At 35.9% G+C, this 19,980-nt stretch overlaps 1 protein-coding gene across 2 annotated transcripts in view; it reads right to left on the bottom strand.

The window, feature by feature from the left end:
* The window catches only part of DDX10 (DEAD-box helicase 10), a 296,493-nt gene that overhangs the window by 110,620 nt on the left and 165,893 nt on the right, over nt 1-19,980 (bottom strand). For both annotated transcript variants that reach the window (XM_060304012.2, XM_030836487.3), the window contains exons 14-16: nt 17,722-17,841; nt 14,719-14,880; nt 3,984-4,040 (exon numbers count right to left, since the gene is read on the bottom strand). In XM_060304012.2, coding sequence (XP_060159995.1) covers nt 3,984-4,040; nt 14,719-14,880; nt 17,722-17,841 — 339 coding nt within the window. The remainder of the gene's footprint in view (nt 1-3,983; nt 4,041-14,718; nt 14,881-17,721; nt 17,842-19,980) is intronic.

The following is a 19,980-nucleotide window of genomic DNA, read 5'->3' as shown; positions in this document are numbered from 1 at the left end:
ACATAGAGAAAAAAAGGGGGCTACTCTTATTGAAGACAAAATGGGAGCCTGGAGTCCTGCCCAAATAACCCTCCTGTATCCTGGGGGGATGGGGAGGGGGGGTGGTATACCTCTGCAGAACCCCTAGGCTACTCAATGCACTATTTAAAACTGCTGGAATAGATGAGTGGATGTTTCCATTCTTACATTTCATGGACCAGGAAAAGTTCAAAAAGATTTCAAAAGAACATAATATCAAAAAATAAATTTAGCTTTGCTTTATCAAACTATTGCTAGCCAGAGAAAAAGATATTATAAACCAGTTTTAGGAAACACCTCCAGACCATCTCTCAGGTATATTCAAGTTCTAAAATTATATAACTTCTTCTACTCCTATTGTGAAAGAACTAACCAAAACCACTTTACCTAAAACTATCTCCTAAGACTACTATTCATTAAGTACATTAATAAAGCGCCCCAGAGTCACTAAAATTTTTAAAAGCAATAAAAGAAAACAGAAAGAGAAAATCAAGTTAAAATTTACAGTGGCTACATAACATCAATGTCAAAACATACATCATTTTAATTATTTTCATATAATTTCCCCAACACCTAAAAAATAAAAACTATAAGCATCATCTGTAATATAAAGTCCAAGCAATGCTTAACTTTCCGGTGTTTAAGTGCCTCTGAGCTGTTTCCCACTCTTTGCTCCTTCACACTCAGTGTTCAGTTTTATCAACCACATACTTTTATTTCTTTACATTTCTGTAAAATCCTTCCAGCCACCAGAGGTTGGTATAAGCACGTGAGACCATCAAAGTAACATGAGGAAATCTAGCTGGATAATGAGATAAAGCTGTATTTCTAGGATTATGTAACCTCCCTGAATCCAAAAAGCAATGTGGTCTATTCATCATTGCTACAACTACTTTTCAGATCTCAGTTTAAAATTTCTAACTTATAAGAACACACAACATCCCATTAGCTAAGGTAAAAGTCAAATATTCTTTAGCAGTTCAAATATTTCAAGGCTAAGGAAATTTTTGATACCCAAAGACCTCTGTCTCTCAAATCACTAGACATTGGGTACCCTGAAAACTTTCTTAGGAGTTTCAACTTCCTATTTCTCTCCAACTCCTGACACTGCACATAATGTATTCTAGGCAGATCTTAGATCTATGTTTCAACAAAAAGTTGCATCAGCTTTCTGAGAGGTCCATTCCAACTTTATTTTACTGCACTCCAACTTCAAAGCAATTTTTCTTAGGAATACTTACTGTGTATTGGGAAGAGATAACCACCAAGCATCATTTATAAAATTGAGAACTCACAATATCTTTAAACTTTCTCTTTTCTGGGAAATAAAGATAATACTATCAACTTTTATTCTAACACATTTTTCCAATTTTTAAAGCAATACTCTGTGTCTTCTATGTTCCTCCTCCTATAACATGATGTTTGCTAAATGAAGCACAAAACAAGGTAGAAAACTGTTCTGTGAGTCTCCCTTTCTCACACTTCCAGTTTCTATGCATTGATTTCTTGAAATAGGTATAAATGGGTAAGAAAACACCTCCGGTGCTATAGTAAGTCTGCAAACACCACTTTCTTTCACCACTAAGGTATCTTTTAGGTATAGGTTCAAAGACTGAAGGATGCTCTGGATTGAAGCTGACCAGAAGGCCTCAGAAGACAACAGCCTCAAGTCACACAATGACTATGTTTAGACATATTAAAGAAAAGACAAAGTTTACTCTAAAACTAAGACATATCCATAATTTAAAGCGTGTGTGCGCATACACACACAATTGGAAAACCTGATAATTCATCTCATATATTTCTTTTTAGCTATCACAGAACTCTGGGCCATCACCTCTTTACAGAGTCCCTCCAACATCTTCTGGGTCTGTTTCCAAAGGGGCACCTGAAAAGCTGTAAGAGCCTATATCCTCTGTCACTTTCATTTGCAAAGAAGCTGGGTGCAAAAAGGTCAGCCCAAGCTAATTCCTTGGCCTCCATGAGTCAGCTTGAATCTGTCACTGCTGTCAGTCCTTGGTGTGCTGAGGAATATTTGAGTCCTGTATACAACTCATCCTCTCATCTCTCTGCTAATATCACTCTTATAAGAGGAAATCCAAAAAAGAGGGAATATGTATATATCTATAGCTGATTCATTTTGCTGTATGGTAGAAACTAACACAACATTGTAAAGCAACTATACTCCAAAAAAAATTAATTTAAAAAAAAAGAGGGCTGCTGTCTCTGAGCACACACAGGGCTGTGAAATGGAGGCAGCTCGACTATTCAGAGCAATACTAAAACACCGCCTCTGTCTATTGAAAGCTCCTGGCTGAGCAGCAAAGCCATGTCAGCTGTTCTTTTCTTTGTTCCCAGTACAGTCCTTAGCACTTATACAGAAATGAGACAACCTCTTGACAAGGAAGTCCTCCTCCTTTCTTAGACATCAGGAAACAAAACACACATGACAAACAGGGGAAGGGGTGTGGAGTGGAGGGATGGGCTTGGCTTGAGAAGTTCACTTTAGAGGTCTACCCCAGTGGCAAAACCTAACTGACAGCCTTTACGGCTTTTCATTTCCCAGCTGGCACAGTATCAGGACCAAATACATACAGCAACTTATAGGGAAATAAAAGAAGAGGCACAAGAGGCAGGCTCAAGGGTGAGAGTAATTTCTTTCTTACAGCTTAAACCACTACAAAAGATGAAGCATACAGTGTCAACAAGTATAAAAAATAAACCAGATTTAGTAATATACACAAATATGCACAAATCACACAAAGGAAATACAGGGTTTTCTTTTGGCTCCAGACTGTATTGATATCTTTCATTTTATAATTTCATGTGCAGAAAGAAATGAGAGCTTCTTAGTAAAATAAAATTATTTATTTTTATGCTGAACATACAATATTCATAAATAACAACTGCTTTCATTAAAGTTAAGATTTCCTTCTTAAATTTAAATTTTTCCCACTGTAGTCCCTGAGATCTCATTTCCATGCCATGACAGTTCACATCTGCATTTTAAAAGCAAATGCGGAATCCACCACCTGATTTAGCAGTTAGGCTGCACACACTGTAGCTCTCGTTTTAGGGCACCTTTGAAGACAAAGTGATATTTAATACTAAATATAAGCAGTCTTTTCATCTTACACTGAAGAGTAATTGCTTCCCACTTCACAACTATAGCATGAGTTATCATCTCTGACTTGCCCTCTAAGTGCTATGGTCAGCATGGAAAAAAATGACAAAGAACATTACGGCTTTACTCAAGGGAGTCGGATCTTTGCTAACTGCTAAGAAGAAATGATGGCTAGTCAGGCATAGCACAATGAGATACAGCATGAGAAATGACATACATTTCTGTGCCCTGGTTTTAGGAAATCATTTCTACTAAATGTCCTCAGAATGCAGAAGCTGAACCTTCCTTGGTGTCAAACACACCAGATAAAAATTTTAGCTGCACATGGATGATGGTGTTTACAATTGTACATATATTTGAAAGAAACTGTACATATACACTTGCTGAAAATTTTTGTTTACAGAATACAGTGAAGGTGGGAGATACAGAGTGCTTTCCCCTAGGTTCTAGGAGTTGAAGCAACCAATACTTTCAGGGTTATCTATTAGCAAGTTGGGTTCACACAGGCTGTCTCTCTAGTCTGAAGATGACATAGAATAAAATCCTATCAGGCCTGGCCCACAGAGTCAACCATCTCCTACACTTAATACAAAACATAATGGAAAAAGATGGTGAGGGTAGGAGGGCAAAGCCCAACAAACAAATTATCTTATGTATTTTTCATCCTGCACCACAGAGGAAACAAATGAATATGAGAAAGCAAATGATACACATACACGGACTTAAATCCAATTCAAATGACATGATGTATAAATAAATATAAATTGCATCTGGAAAAGAAGAGTATTTAAATTCCATTCAATGTTACAAACATTCTTCTCATTAAAATATAAACCCTTACCTTTGCTTGTTTCTTACTGGCTTCTCTTCTGGCTTCCCTTTCTTTCAGTCTTTTCTCCTACAGGAAGAGGGGGAAAATTAATAAGTTTTCATAATCATTAAGTATGTGTCAAACAGATCTGGAATCAAATTACAGTTAGACCATTTACTAGCTGTGCAGTTTTGGGCAACTTATTCGCTACCTCTCATTTTCTCATCTAAACATGGAGATAACAGGACCACACATTTCATAAAGTTGGTATAAGAACTATATAAAACAACATAAATGCTTGTTAGCACAATGTCTGACATATGACTGGTTCACAGTGTTGGCTATTAAAATAAAAAGGAAGAAATGCAGTAATGATTATTTCCCTTTTCCTCTAAAAGCAGAATTTATAAAGGATATGAAATCCTCATCCTTGGGGTTCTTAGAAAAGTGGCAATATTTTTCTCAAAACAAAAACAATGGAAGATTATTCTTATAAGCACCTTACTTTACTGAATTGTTTTATAATTTCCCCATTAGTTTTCCAATGATCATAAAACAGGCAGAAAATACAGCACTAATGTTTTCAAAATAAGAAAATTAAATATGTATATTAATAAAATTCAAAACAACAAAATGAAGCTAAAGTTGAAAAAACTTTTGTTTTAAATAAAACACCTCTTTTCCTCTTCAAAAAATAAAGTGGTAAAACAATATAGAGGCTAGTCTCAATCCAGAATTCATAGCTAACTATTTTAAATTTAATGAACTACTAGGTCAATGTAAAAAGTGAATAAACAGCAAATAATTCTTTCATGAAACTGCGACCATGATTCACTCTTACATTTAATATCCACTAACGTGAGAATTAACAATTTTTTCAGTCTGGACAATCTATCATTATCACTATGCTTCATGCATAGCTTTCTCCAGATTGAAGAACCAATTCTAATACATACTCTAGAGACAGACCTGAGGCTGCTCTGTTGCTCACAGCTCTGAGAAGGACAAGAAACTGCTACAATCCACACTATACACCCTATCTAGGTTTACAGACTTCTTTTTAATAAAGTGAGAACATAAATGTTAAAAGTTTCAAAGGGGGTTAAGTACTAATTAATGCAAAGAGGAAGGGAGTCCAGAGAACTTATAGATTCAGTTTTTATAGCTTCAGATTGCACAGCAGGAAAGCTAAATTCTAAGTGAAACTAACAAAAAATCAAATTCAAATGGCAACTGTTCATGTGTCATACCCCTGAATAATGCATAATGTTAAATTATTCTTTTCTGTGATTATTATTCTTTTTCTACACTAGTTTTGGAGAAAATGGATTACTTTGACTTCCAAATAAAACATACAACTAAAAGAGCATGTAAAACTTAAACAATGTGCAATTATACAGAGAAACATTCTAAAGATTATTTGGAAGTTCCAGGATCAAGGTCAGGAGAAAAGGAAAGATGAAGAATCAAAACTAAGAACCTGTTGTCAAACACATTCTTTTCATTGTCAAAGAGCTTAGTAAGTGAGAGACTGATCTCAAACATGGGTCTCCGTATGCCAAGTCTAGTGCCTTTTTTGGATACATTTAAAAAAAAATTAAAAGTCAGGATTTGGAGAATTTAACAGGTGTGACTTTAATAACGGAAAAAAATAAACTTACTATTTTACCAAGCAGCCAATGAATGCAATAGTTATTAAGATACTATACATGAATTGGTTCTCTAATGAGCTTATGAGAGTTGTTCTGCCACTAAAGTGAAATAATTTCAGTGTGTCCTCATTTGTGGGAGGGGGAAAAAGTTAATGGATGGCAGTTTGTAAACATCTGCACCCAAATTTTTCACAAAAGTTGGCACCAATTACTGATTCTCTATGAGTATTAGCAGACTACAAAATAAATGAAAGTAGCAAAATAATATTAAAGAAAAAAATTTTAAACCACTGACCATAATTATGCTTAGCTTGAGAGGTGGCTTTAGTTTGTGGATGGATGTATTTGTAATTTTCTCTCTCTTCTCTCTTTCACACATACACAATTTAGTTTCATTTTCCACACAAAGTTTTCATGTATGGAAAGTAAAATTAAGCAGAACAGTATTTTATGTTAGTCTACAAAGATCACAGTAACTTTTTTTTTTTTTTTCGGTACACAGGCCTCTCACTGCTGTGGCCTCTGCCGTTGCGGAGCACAGGCTCCGGACGCGCAGGCCCAGCGGCCATGGCTCACAGGCCCAGCCGCTCTGCAGCATGTGGGATCCTCCCGGACCCGGGCACGAACTCATGTCCCCTGCATCGGCAGGCGGACTCTCAACCACTGCACCACCAGGGAAGCCCCACAGTAACTTTTGAGTGTTGCACTGCTTAAACTAATTTTAAAACTACAGCTACATAAAATGTCAAATAACTAGAGAGTGACAAAACTTTACTTTTATACATATGTATCTGTTCATTAGCACATTATTGCTATTGTTATTTTCTTACTAACAGTAGAAGCACTGAATTATTAAGGATCAGCAGTGTGCTAAGCATTTTACATATATTTTTAATTCTATGTAACAAAACTTTTGAGGTATTATCATTCCCATCTTATAGATGAAAAAGTTGAAGATCAAAGTGATGAAGTAACTTTCCTGATGTCACACAGCCAGTGTGATAGAGCTGAGACTAAAATTGGGTCTATGGAGTCAACACCACATGGAGTCAACTCCCTCAACTCCAGCACACGTCTATACCTCTTCTCTCCTCCATGAGAAAGTTTACTCAGCTTTGTTAGATGAACAGTTTTCGTTTGTTTGTTTGTTCGTTTTTGCGGTACGCGGGTCTCTCACTGTTGTGGCCTCTCCCGTTGCAGAGCACAGGCTCCGGATGCGCAGGCTCAGCTGCCATGGCTCACGGGCCCAGCCGCTCTGCGGCATGTGGGATCTTCCCGGACCGGGGCACGAACCCGTGTCCCCTGCATCGGCAGGCGGACTCTCAACCACTGTGCCACCAGGGAAGCCCAGATGAACAGTTTTCATCTTAACAACATGTTTCAGCCAAATGTTGCATTTCCTTTTATTATTAATAATGGTCGGTTACCGTATGGGTCTTTCATCCTGAGAGCATTTTTTTCCTGATAGCATTTTATGTACACTATTTAATTAATTTTTGCCTGTTTCCTGTCCAGAACAAACAGATAATGAACCACATTTAACAGTCACACAAATTGTTGTTGTATTTATTCAGTAACTGGCCTTCTCCCAACACAATAGAGCATCTGAAAATGGCACTTCAAAGTTCCAAAGAATAACCTCAATATGTTCACATCAGACAAACTCTCTCTAAACAAGTAAACGCAATCTCTCTTTCGGGGCTTTTCATCTAGCCACTTTAATCAGAGCAGAAAAAAAATATTAACAAATTTCTACTACTATTGAACACCAGTATTGACTCATTATAGTCAATGAAGAATATTTTAAACTTCAAAATTTAAATTGGCTATCAGAGTTCACATGTGCATGCAAGTAGAATAATTTTTCCTTTTAAGATTTCTGCCACAAGTCTTAGGTGGATGAGGGATATTCAAAACCTGTAAAATGTGAAATGAACATGACCAGGACATGAAAATGAAGTATAATAAAAAGAACAAACTTTCAATATTGGGTGAAACAAAAAGAAAATTAGAAAACTTCTCTTTCTTATCTTAAAAAGCTATATTAGCACTCTATCTGAAAAGAGGAAAGAGTGAACATTAGTCTTTAAACAGAGGAGAATAGGAAATAGAATTATGGTAATCCAAAATTTGGGAAATGGATATAGGGAAGAAAGTACAATTTCTTCTTTTGCTAAGGCAGGAAAAGGGTTCTTTTCTTAAAAGAAGACTATGTGAATCATAAATGCTATAAATGACAATATATAAAAATAAAAGATTGAATTACAATGACTAGGGGAAAAATATAATTGAATTTTATTAGATTCAGTAACCGAGGTTCCTCACCCCCCCACACACACTTAATTTTAGGTGGTTTAAATGCTTTAAATCCTTTCTTTTCCTATTTCATTTTTTAGGATTGGTACCAAAAGGTATTTTATGCCAACAAAAAGATGGCACAATTTTATGTTTAGTTCTGCCATGCTACAAATGATTAAGTATAAGAAGATCATGAAATTCAATAATAAAAATCAAATTCAAAAGAAAACAGAAAAATTACATTTCAAAGTACAAAATACTCCTTTATAGATGTTACTATATGTCTTTTGGCTTCTCACACACTACAGGTCCTTAGCTTCCAGAAAAGAAAGTACCATGAAATATGAATTTCAACATCAGTCAGGACTATGTATTTAAACCATTTTCATTCCATGGTGCTTGGAAATCTATAGATTTAGAAATCAATATTTTTCAGGAGCTGGTGGAAGCATATAACCTATCTGAATGAGTCTCAGGCAACTGTGTCAGTTTGGTAAGGAATGGAGTTCCCAGCTGTCACATAAAGAAGTAGGGGACATCAATCCTCATTTCAGTATTACAGGAATCTCTTTTTCAGGGAAGAAAACTGGCTCAACAAAAGTGAGTAAAAGAATGATTACAAGGATTTTTGGCCCTGAAGATACCCCCTGCCCTCCAAGAACAAAATCCCAGTAAGCCTAAATCCCTCCTGGGAACGAAGAACACAATAAGGCTCTCTGATCTGTTACCTGTTCTACAGAGTTTCATCTGAACAACATAAAAAATTGGGCTTCCATATATAAATCTATAACAACTACAGTAAGGATATGAAGACAGGGAGAAAAACAAATTTACACAGAAACACCGATTCACTAATCAATTCCTTCAAACATTTGCTGAGCTACTATGTTCCAGGTCCCGTGGTGGGGTCTGGGTATATAGGGATGGGCAAAACAGACACAGCCTAGCTTCCCCACATCTTTGTAGTCTATGACCTAATCTTGTCAGATCCCTGAATTCCACTAGCACCAAACTCTGCCCCTGCTCCTCAACCTCTCCAGCTACTGACCATCAATCTAACCACCACCCCATCTCTCAAACAACATATGGTGTTTTTTTTAAAAAAAAAAAATCCACAAAGAACTTAACAATAAAAATAGAAATAATAAACATGTCAAAGACTTGCCACAAAGTGGATAAGACCTATATAATCTTGAGTATTTATCTCGTTTGGATGCTGGATATGAAAAAAGGCCCAAACACTCAGATGTTGGACTGACTATCACAAGATGATATAAGCTCATGAGAATAAGAAGAGAAACCTCCCAGGTAGACATCTCTGAATTATAGGCAAAGGTTCTATAGTAATAGGCTGGTTCCTTTTTTATAATAAATACGGTTGTGATGGTAGTAGGAAGGGGACAGGTAGTAGGACGGTTGTACAAGGTGAGAATCTCCTTTCCTCCCTTATAAATAAGCTTTATTCATAAAGTGAATTTTAGAATTAAGTATGGGATACATGTCCCCCCATGATGACATTTCTGACATTAGTAAAATTTCATAAGCTCGTATGAGCTAGACCAGTCTCTGACAATGCCTTAGATGCTTAAATGGCCATACCTACTTAAAAATGGATTATGGTACTAGTAACTGTATAGCTATGCAACGAACATTCAGGGAAAGGTAATGTTAGTATGTGGTCCTAAACTAAACTACTAACTACAGTGCTTATTTTATTCTAAATTTATTTGAGACCAATGACCTTGCTCTGGAAACATGAACAATTTCTATTATGTGTCATTCCTTCTTCAAAATCCTCATCCCCAGCTGTCATCCTCTCTACGTTTTGATTCATTGCTTCAGAGTTATCCTGTTGTAAGAGAATGGCTATTGGTATGAGATAGGTAGCAGCTACATAGTTAAAAACAGTGTGTAGAGAAACAAAGACCATGGTAAGAGTCCCAGGGCTACTATTTGTAAGCTTTTATAAGCTGTGGGGCCTTGGATAAATTACTTGACCCTTTTAAGTCTTAGTTTTATCATCAGTAAAATGAGGTTAACCCACTTATATCAGAAGTTAATTGTTAGCATATAATACGACACATAAAAAATGCTTAGTGCAGGGCCCAGTTAACTAACTGCAACTTGTTGCTGTCCTTCTTAATGTTCTTGTTATTATTATTCCTAGCATGCCTGATTACAGCTTCCCTCCTTCTTGATTATCATAATAAATTTATGTTTAAGATACCTGGATTCCATGCCAACTCAATTCTGTGTAAACAACAACAAAACAAAACAGATTTTCTAAAAAGTCCCTTTAATTCTTTCTTAACATTCTAATAATATTCATGCTAGTAGTTAAGTAGAACCCAGAGCAACTTTGCAAACAGTCCAGAGACACATTATGACATGACACCTAAATATACAACCCAAAATGGATAAAGCACTCAAAGCAAATTTCAAAGAAATGAAAGAGAATCTCATAATGAATTGCTTCTCTCCACTCTCAGCTGTTAAAGCAGATATTATCACACTAAACACAAGCTATCTTTCAGAGCTAAGATGATGACATACACCACAAAGCAGATTTTCATTCCATTTAAGTAAAAACCTTTCAATGATATGATCCATGGCCCATCTTTCACAGTTCTGACTGAATTATCAGAAAACACAGTTTCTTAAAAAAAAAAAAAGAAAGAAAAAAAGGAAAACACAGTTCCTGTGCAAAAGCAGCGCTTTCACCTTTACAACTTAGTAATTTACTAATGGTTTTATATGTAAAAATATAGCTTTTGCTACAATTTTACTTCTGATAAATAGTTTCAAGAGGTTTAGCAAAGAAAACAGTAACAAGGCCGAATTAAGTATAGTTACTTATAAATTGCCAGGGAAAGAGAAAGACCAGAATGGTCTCAGAAGAAAATGATACTTAATGACTACAATGAAGACTCATGAAGAGAAACAAAGCTATGGACTGGGTGATCCAAAGCAGTTATGCAAGGGCTCCTGAAGTCCCCAGAGCAAGTGGCTAAGTTCCAGCAAGCGGGCAGCTGAGTTCCACTCCCAGTGATGCCATAAACTGTACTGCCTTTATTTTTTCTTTTGCTTTTTTTTCTTGGCTATAAACTAGTTAAAATTCTATAGTTCAGTTTCTAAATCTTTAGGACAAAGATATTTACTTGAGTCACAGTAGAAATTACACAGATTTCAGAATTTGGTAGATGAAAAATGAGTCAAGGACAGGTGTTATAGCATGGAGGAAAAACAGGTGGGAATAAATGAATAGCTGAGACCTACAATACAAAGACTGAGTGCATATTAGAAGCTATGGTGTAAGCCTGTTAATTTTAAACACCAAGAACAAACAACTACTTTCAAACAGAATCATTAAGACTAATGATTATATATATTCACTTACATATAACTTATATATTAACTATCTTATCCTCTTAAACCAAAAATATAATCATGAAATACAATTATTTTAAACATGCCGAAAGATTTCTAAGCTCATAAAAGCTTCTAAAAGTGATACATATTTTAAAAAATATAATATGTTTCACAATATGTATCAAATACAGAATTATGTTATAGATTTTATGGAGTTTTCTTTTCATACGTACAAGTCTTTCAGGCACATTCCTCATTCATAATTTTGTGTTAAGAAAAAAATATGATTTCAAAACCAATAATGTGTTCAGGTAATGCAATTAAAATAAAATAAACTGTGCAGGATTAAGAATATATTTACTTTTTAAGGTAAAATTTTAGTAACCATTGGAAAAATAAGTGAACAAGAAGGAAGCCTTATCATCAAGCACGGAACCCAACGGGTCAGCAGGGAAAAACGACAAATTAAAATTCCATTTTTCAGACAGGAAAGGATCATTTTATTCTCACATCTTACTTATACACACAGAGCCAGAGGATCTCTCTGATCACTTGGTATTAACCCCCATTCTCACTCCCTCGTTTTTCAGTATAGGGAAGTGGAATCCAAACTGGTGACTGGTGATCCCCAAATGGACTAGGTAATGCTAGACTCAGGACTCAAATGCAAGTATCCCAACTTGTTATAGCACAACACTCTTTCCACCAAACATTATGCCAAATGTTAAAACTTGCCATTTAATAAAGATATTCCATATGCCTTCTGGGTAGAAATCCGGTCCATTGCAGCTTGGTAAATAACTGATTTGAGCACCTGTATTGTATCTTATGTATGCTATTGTAATAAACATACTAAGTGCTCACAAACATGAAATATTCACTAATTTAATACACAAATACTTATATGTGTTTAAATAATAACTTTACTGATGAAAATACCAAGAAACGAATCATATTTGTGCCAGGTAGCATTTACATTAAAGGTGAATAGAGAGAAGACTATTTTGGTTACTTCTTTGTGCTCTTTTTAGGCTACATAATATTTTCAACCTCCAATATAGAAAGTATGCCATGGGCCACCTTGTGCAGTATATACTTATTTTATATAAAACAACAAGCTTTGACTTGTTTTAAAAAGACCTTATACCTATTTTAGTTATAGAGAACTGGTTCAAAACCAGTAGCATGGAAAGTTCTTGCGATTTCTCTCACAATTGTGTCAGCCCCAAACTGCTCTGTTCAACCTTGCTGTGAGACAATCACAGTGATAGTTTTAAAATCATATGCTATGCTTTAACAATGGTACAAAGAAAATGATTTACATAAAATCTCAAAAATAAGTGAAAATGAAATAGTATAGAACAATCTACAGTATACTACCTTTCATGTGACAAAAGGAGAAAGCAAGAATATGTATTTCTATTTACTAGTCTTTGCATAAAGAAACTATAAGGATACATTAATAATTAATAAAAAGTTACCTCTGGGGTGGAGGGATGAACAAAAATGACAGGTATGGGCAGAAGCAAGACTTCTGAATGTTAACTTTTTTATCCCTCTTGATTTTGGAAAAATGTAAAGATATTATTCATTTCAAAAATTTTAATGTAAAAAAATTGGGGCACAAAAAGCTTCTGTGCAGTGAGAGAATGTCCATAGTTAACTATGATTTAACTATAATAATCTTCCTGCGGATAGAGGAATCCATGTATTTTAAACATTCCATCTTCACTGCCTAAGGCAGAGCCTAGCACACAAACACTGTGTAACAAATATACAACAGTCAATTTGAAATTAAGTTCCTAAATTTTTCAGAAACAATATTCTACAACCTGGATACAGTAGTAACTTCCACACATTGGGAAAAGGGGTGAAAGGGAAGATAAGGAAGGGGAAGCAGGTTGGGGGGGATGGAGGGGCTTTATTTTATGTAAATTTTCCATATTTCTTTTACTGCTGGCTACAATTTAAAGGTAAAATGTTCTTATGTTGGATACATACTCTAAGAAGACTATAAGCAGAAACATGGCAAGCTGCTGACACTTAAAAATAATTTTAGTAACAAATTATTAACACCAAATTTCCATTTAAAGTACTGTACTAAAAGCAGCAATACAGGAAATGTTTAGTTCTCTCAATAACATAAGTATCCCAAAACTGTAACCAGTATATTTCAGGTTCATTTGTTCTCCATATTTCTGGAACGTTTTTCCCACCATTCGTTTCCATCCTTGAAAGTTATCTTCAATATCTACGTTTTCTTATTTATTAAATGCTACTGGGAAGCTGTATCGTATCTTAAAGAGATGAGAACTGCTGCTCTATTAAAAAAAAAAGTTTACTGGGTTATTAAATAGTAACAAGGTCAAACAGGAGTCAAAAACTATGAGAACCCTCCTCAGGATACGGTTAATAATGTTCACATCCAAAGGCTTAAAATTTTTTTGGTACAGAACCTAATATTGGGATGGCCAAAAAGTTTGTTCTGGTTCTTCTGTAACATCTTATGGAAAAACTGGAACGAACATTTTGGCCAGCCCAACATTATAGCAGTGATTCTTGCATATGATACTGTGTTACCCTGAGATCATTCATTGTCTCAAGGGCATGCTGCAGAAACTTCTTAAAAAATGTTAATCTGTTTTAGTTCATTAACTGATTCATTTATCTAGTGAAACGTCCACTTTTATGTAGTGTGAAAGGACAGTAATATAATGAGTGACCAGAATGGAGTAACCCTTTCTGTTTCAATGATAACTGAAAACTGCCAAGTTTAAGGCCAATGCCTTAAAGGGCGTATGCCTAAGTAGAAGCACTCCCTCTCACAAGGTTTCCTTATTTTTTTTCTTAATGTAGTAAATTTAAGCTAATATCTATTACCAAGTAATTGCTTATGGAAAGAAATTTAACTATTAAGTTGAAACTGGAAACAACACTAATGTTGCTTAAATGGGTGAAACATGAAACAAACTGTGCTTCATCCACACCACGGAACACTACTCAGTAACAGAAAGAATGGGGTGTTGAGTGAAAAAAACCAATCTTAAAAGGCTACATGCTACACAGTTTCATTTATATAACATTCCTGAAATGACAAAGTTATAGAAATGGAGCACACAGGATCTGTCTCTATTACTTCTAACTACTACATGTGCAACTACAATTATCTCCAAATTAAAACTTTATTTGAAAAAAAATCACTATAATTTGGGTCACCTCAACCAAAAGCAGATTCAGGTGACATTCTCAGAAACTAGTTAATATACAAAGACTCCACGAGCAGAAGGGAAAAGAAGGACTAGAGAAAACAACAAAATAGCTACAGAAAAATAAGGTTAAAGAAAACAATAAAGTAACTTAGTTACTAAAGAATATCTAATGAACATGTACATATATTTAGGACATATTAAATTTCACTCAGTATTAATTCAAGATGGAAAGCTTACCCGATGCTTTGCCTTAATTTTCTTCCTATATTCTTCTTTGTCAAATTTGTCCTCTTCTTGAAGCCTTTCCTTTGCTTTATCTAAGTTGATACCACCAGCATTGTCCTCTTCCTCAGTATCCTTGGAGATAGACTTCTGCACTTGTGGCCACTGCTGAACCAACTGCAGAGAGGAAAAAGGTGAGTATGGGGTAGGAGACAAGGAATAGTAACAGAACACCACTTTCCTTTGTATAATGATACATACTTTCTGCCTTACAACCTACATTTCTTAAACTTTCTAACAAGCTTTATAATAAAAGTGAGCAAGTCACGGAAAAGACTTTCCCAGTCAGGATAAAGTAATGCTTCCATAACTCATGAGAGCAGGATTAAAGGAAATTTTCATTAAATAATTTGGAGGAGAAGGTAGTTGCTTCAACATCATTTCAATGTTCTTAGTATGCTATACTCCACCAACTCAGCTCCAAATGACCCACACAGGGCGGTGGCCAGGCTGGCCACAGTGCATCCCCGCCACTGCCATGGCACCTTGGTGTACCTCCTGGAACACCTCTCTCACCACACTGGGTTGTTTTACTTTCCTGTAAATTAATCACTAATCTCCTTGAGGGCAGCCATATGCCTTATTCATGTGTCCTCAGAACCCAACACATTATCTGGCACACATGAGATGCTCAAAATTGATTGAGGAATCACATATCAGCTGATACTGCACATACAAACTGAAATAACTTAAGTGTAAAGGAGAAAGTTAGTTTGGGTTTCACAAGCCTGCTCAGATCTACATAATTTTACACAAACTTTTTATGTTAGGAACAAGGTGACAAAGAAGTCAGAGCACTGATCCGGGAGTCAGGACACCTGTCTGAATGTCCTGGCTTTTTCACTAGCCCAGTGCATAATCCTGAATGAATTACTTAATCTCTGGACATCTGTGTCATTACCTGAAAAATAAGGGTTGTTTGACTTAATAATCTTCCCGGCCTAACACAGTAAAATTCTAGACAGTTTCGACAAAAACAATTTTCTTATTTTGCCTAATAACTGGTTGCCAGGAGGACTTAAGCAGCTGCCACAGTTTCTGAAAGACTGCTAATTAAACGGCAGGCAAATGGAAGTTGCAGGCACACATATCACAGGTATTAGTGCCTCCTCTCACTCCTGTCACCACCACATTCTTCAAGATGAGATTCCGACAGAGTTGCAGCTTGAAGCAATGAACAAGGGTCACAAATGCATGAGTAGCCATGCTAGCAGTCACTGGCACTGAGGAAGCAGTGAAAGGGATGAACTGTGACAGTAAGAACACCATCCACTGCTCTGACTCTTCACTCCTTTTCCTAGCAGAGTGAAAAACATTCATCCCTCTGTGGGTTGAACAAATGGTAGCATTTCTTTCGGAGTTTTAGATCAGAAGTTTCAGTGCAGCGGCTCCCAGCCACACAGAGCTCCTATCAGCAATAAGTTTACACTGAAACATTTTACAGTTAAGGATTTACACTCAACTTGAAGCTAATGGGTATAATATGTACAGTTAAATTTAGTAGCACAGTAAGGAACCTCATTATGCTAACAGCACTAATCTTTTACAGTGAGCATCGATGTAATACTACAACTAACTATTTTCTGGTCTAGCCTGTTTCTCAGGTGCTGACTGACCTCTTCTCAGTAATTTCACAAAGATTCATATTTTCCAACTATATAGGCTTCCTCTGCAACTTCAACACGCTGAATTACATTCTATTTTGTTAGTTTTCGTATGGTTTATACACCATTTTACTCCGTATTACTAGTGCAAATTTGGGCTACTAAAACAAAGCCCTCTTCCCTGAAGTAAAATGCAAATCTTTGTTAACTTCAGAAGTAAAAGGAAACACACTCCACTGAATATAGACTGTGCAGGAAGCATTTTTATTAATAATGATGAAATATCTGATGTGATACATTACAGTCAGTATAAAAAGCTCTGTTATTTTACTGGGGTATTAGAACAGACTTTTTCTGAGGGTTTACTATTTGTTAGGCACTATTCTAAGTGCAGAGGACAGAGTAGCAAACATAGCCAACAAATACCTTCCCTCATGTAGCTTTTCTCAACCCAGTGAAATAGAAATACCTTCCCTCATCCCACTGGAATGGAAGAAATGGACAACCACCGAATAAATACAGAATGTAAAGTCTCATAATAAGTGCTATGAAGAAAAACTAAACATAGGGCAAGGGAAATGAGATCATGGTGGGCATGGGGTGTTGAGTGCTATATCAGAATGAACAGGGAAACCCGTAGGTTGGTGAGAGTGAAACAGAGACAATATTCAGAGGATCCTGCCATAACCACTGACTCTAGCCATCACTCCTTAGGTGAGTCACTTGACATTCTAGATATATTTCCTCTTTAAAAAATGAAGATATTATTATCTAATAGAGTGATCTTTCATGAGCAATCTGTGAGTGGTAACCCCTTTCCTACTCTATTGGGATGTATTTACACTAAGACCAGATAATGGTGAAATGAAAACCAGGCACCTATATGTCCGAGGTTATTTTAAAGCAGGGAATTCCTTCCCACAGCAGGCCAGTAAGTAAAAAACATGCCAATATGGCATCTAAAATTGAGGAACCACAGAGCAGAGGCTTTCAAGAGTCAAGCAAAAGAAGCTGTGGCCAGTACTTGTATTACTATCCTTGAGCATGTTCCCATAGAGCATGTTAACAGATGGACCCCATGACATGAAAGTCTTATCTATAAAAACAGGATTTGGAAAGTCCAAAACCAACTCTGTTGTTATTACCAGAAAGTATCCCAGCTTACTGTCAGAAAGTCATTCTTGCCTACAGATGCAGAGCTGACCAATTACCTACAGTAACAATGAAAGGAATTGCCCGAGTGCTTTAGAGAAACATTATTTTTCTTATTAAAGAATGGCAAGTCAGCAGGAGAGTCAAACTCTTTCTAATACTTGGAATGTACCTCAGAAATGAAACATTTACAGAATCTTACCTCTCCTTCATCAGTAAATGTTATTTTCTTATTTACTTTAAAATTTCTCTTCATTACTTTTTTTGCTTCTGCAACCTTGGTCACTTTTTTCTCCACACTGGATTTAGAAGGTTCTTTCTTCTGTGTGAGAATATACAAAAAAACACAGATGATTAGGTAAATGGCTGTTTTATATTAACAATTTAACACTGGCAATACACTTTCCAAAACTGAGTGTGTTTATTGCTCCTTGGCTAATGAGAAGCACCAAAACTGCTGTCCAGAAATAAAATTATTAGACTTATTAACTAATGACCCTCCCAATGCTAAAGGGGTTTAAATTTGAATGTGAATGTGAGACATAAATAACCTTAAATTTCTTCTGTTACTAAAACTGTGCTATCCTGATAATGTTAAAGCATCAGAAACTACATAATAATGTGATAAATGGACATGTAAGATAAAGCAAGCTATCGTCCAGCTAAAAACAGCACATTTTAAAAATAGCTCTAACTTCCAAGTACACACTTAAAATTTTAGACTAGGAAAATGTTTCCCTGGAAAGCAAAATGACTCCAATACACTGTTTGTGACTCAACAATCTTCCTCCCATTACAGTAATTCACTATATGAATACTGGAAAACATCCTATGATAACTAAGCTGTGTTCAAAGCTGAGATGGAGTAAGAGTTCTTGAACAGGAAGTTTGTCAACCAAAATAAGTTTCTCCCTGTAGTATACCTTGTGAACACAGGGCACTAATAAGACTTCCTTCCACCCAGTCATTCCCCCTATACCTCTTTTATCCTGCAAACACCACCAACACAACCACCAGGTTGGAGACTGTGTTACTGACTCCTACTGGATCTTCTTGGTTTTATGGCTAGGCTGATTCTTAAGGATCCTGGGTTAGCTGATACTCTGTCACCAACACTCAGCTTATGATAGAGAAAATGCTGATCAAACAGTGCAAATCTGAGAGAATCATCATGATGTAAAAATAACAATTAAACAGGAGTAAGTTATCACTTAAATAAAGCACAAAAAATACTGAGGAGCAACAGGAGCAAACTTTCTGGGGGTGATGATAATGGTCTGCATCTCGATAGGAGTTTGAGTTACACAGGTGTATACACTTGTCAAAATTCATCAAATGTTACACTTAAAATTGGTGCATTTCATCGTATATAAATTTCTACCTCAAAGAAGAATCCTGTAAACAATACTGAACTTTAAGTTAATGCCAGGCAAGCTGAAGTATATGGAAGAAAGTGTAATGATGTTAACAACTTACTCAGAAATGCATTAAATAAAAAAAGGATAATGAATGGATTGATGGGAAATTACATGAGAAAGGAAATATGACAAAAAGTTAATTATAGAATATGAGTGATGGATATTTTGGTATCCAAAGTACAGTTTTTCAACTTTTCTGTACGTTTGAAATTTACTGTTATAAAATACAAAAGCCCAGTCCTAGGAACAAGAGAAACAGTCAAAATAGCAAAGAGACCAAAAACTGTCAGAATAAAATAATAGTCAGTCAGAAGAATCAATCCTGCAGAGTGAAACCTTTGAGTGATGTGGGTCTACATCAAGAGCTTTAGGGAAATCCATGATACTACAGAAATTATGTAACAAAATTTGGGGGTATTTGCATCACCACAGTTTTATGATTATCATGGTTTCTAAAAGGGCTTTGTGATCTCCCCCTCCTCCTCACAAAAAAAAGGTTAAATTGTTTGTTTGTTTTAGGGAAGCCACTGAAAGAAGGAACAGAAATGTCAACATGGGTGAGAAGACATGTTTATTGTAATTTCCTAATAGGCTGTGGCTTTGCTCTGATACTCTAGAATTAATCCTCACTCATTCAAATATGCACTGTTACCAAAACACAAGATATCATAGTACATACTGTCCCAGCAGTGAAAGACCCTCAATGAACCTAACTCTAACAATGGGGGGAAAAAAACATTAAACATTAACTATTTAATCACAGATGTAGTAAGCGCTCAGACAAAATACAGAGGATGAATAAATCTTTAATAGGGTGCCTGCCCTAGCTAGTCTAGGGTGAGGAGAGGAAGTCAAAGAAAACTTCCTTTTGAGGGATAGATGTTTGAATGGAGTAGCAAACGCCCAAACACTGCTGCATTACTGACACACTGGTGATGAACAAATAGCTTCTGTGTGTCCACTGATGGCGTATTTCACATATGGCTTATAAAAAAGTTTTAGTTCAATGTCATTCTTTTGAATATTAATTTTAGCAGGTAACA

The sequence above is a fragment of the Globicephala melas genome, chromosome 8 (genome assembly GCF_963455315.2).
Source record: "Globicephala melas chromosome 8, mGloMel1.2, whole genome shotgun sequence".
NCBI lineage: Eukaryota > Metazoa > Chordata > Mammalia > Artiodactyla > Delphinidae > Globicephala > Globicephala melas.
The sequence above is the reverse complement of the archived record's forward strand: the minus strand, read 5'-3'. Positions and strand labels throughout refer to the sequence as shown.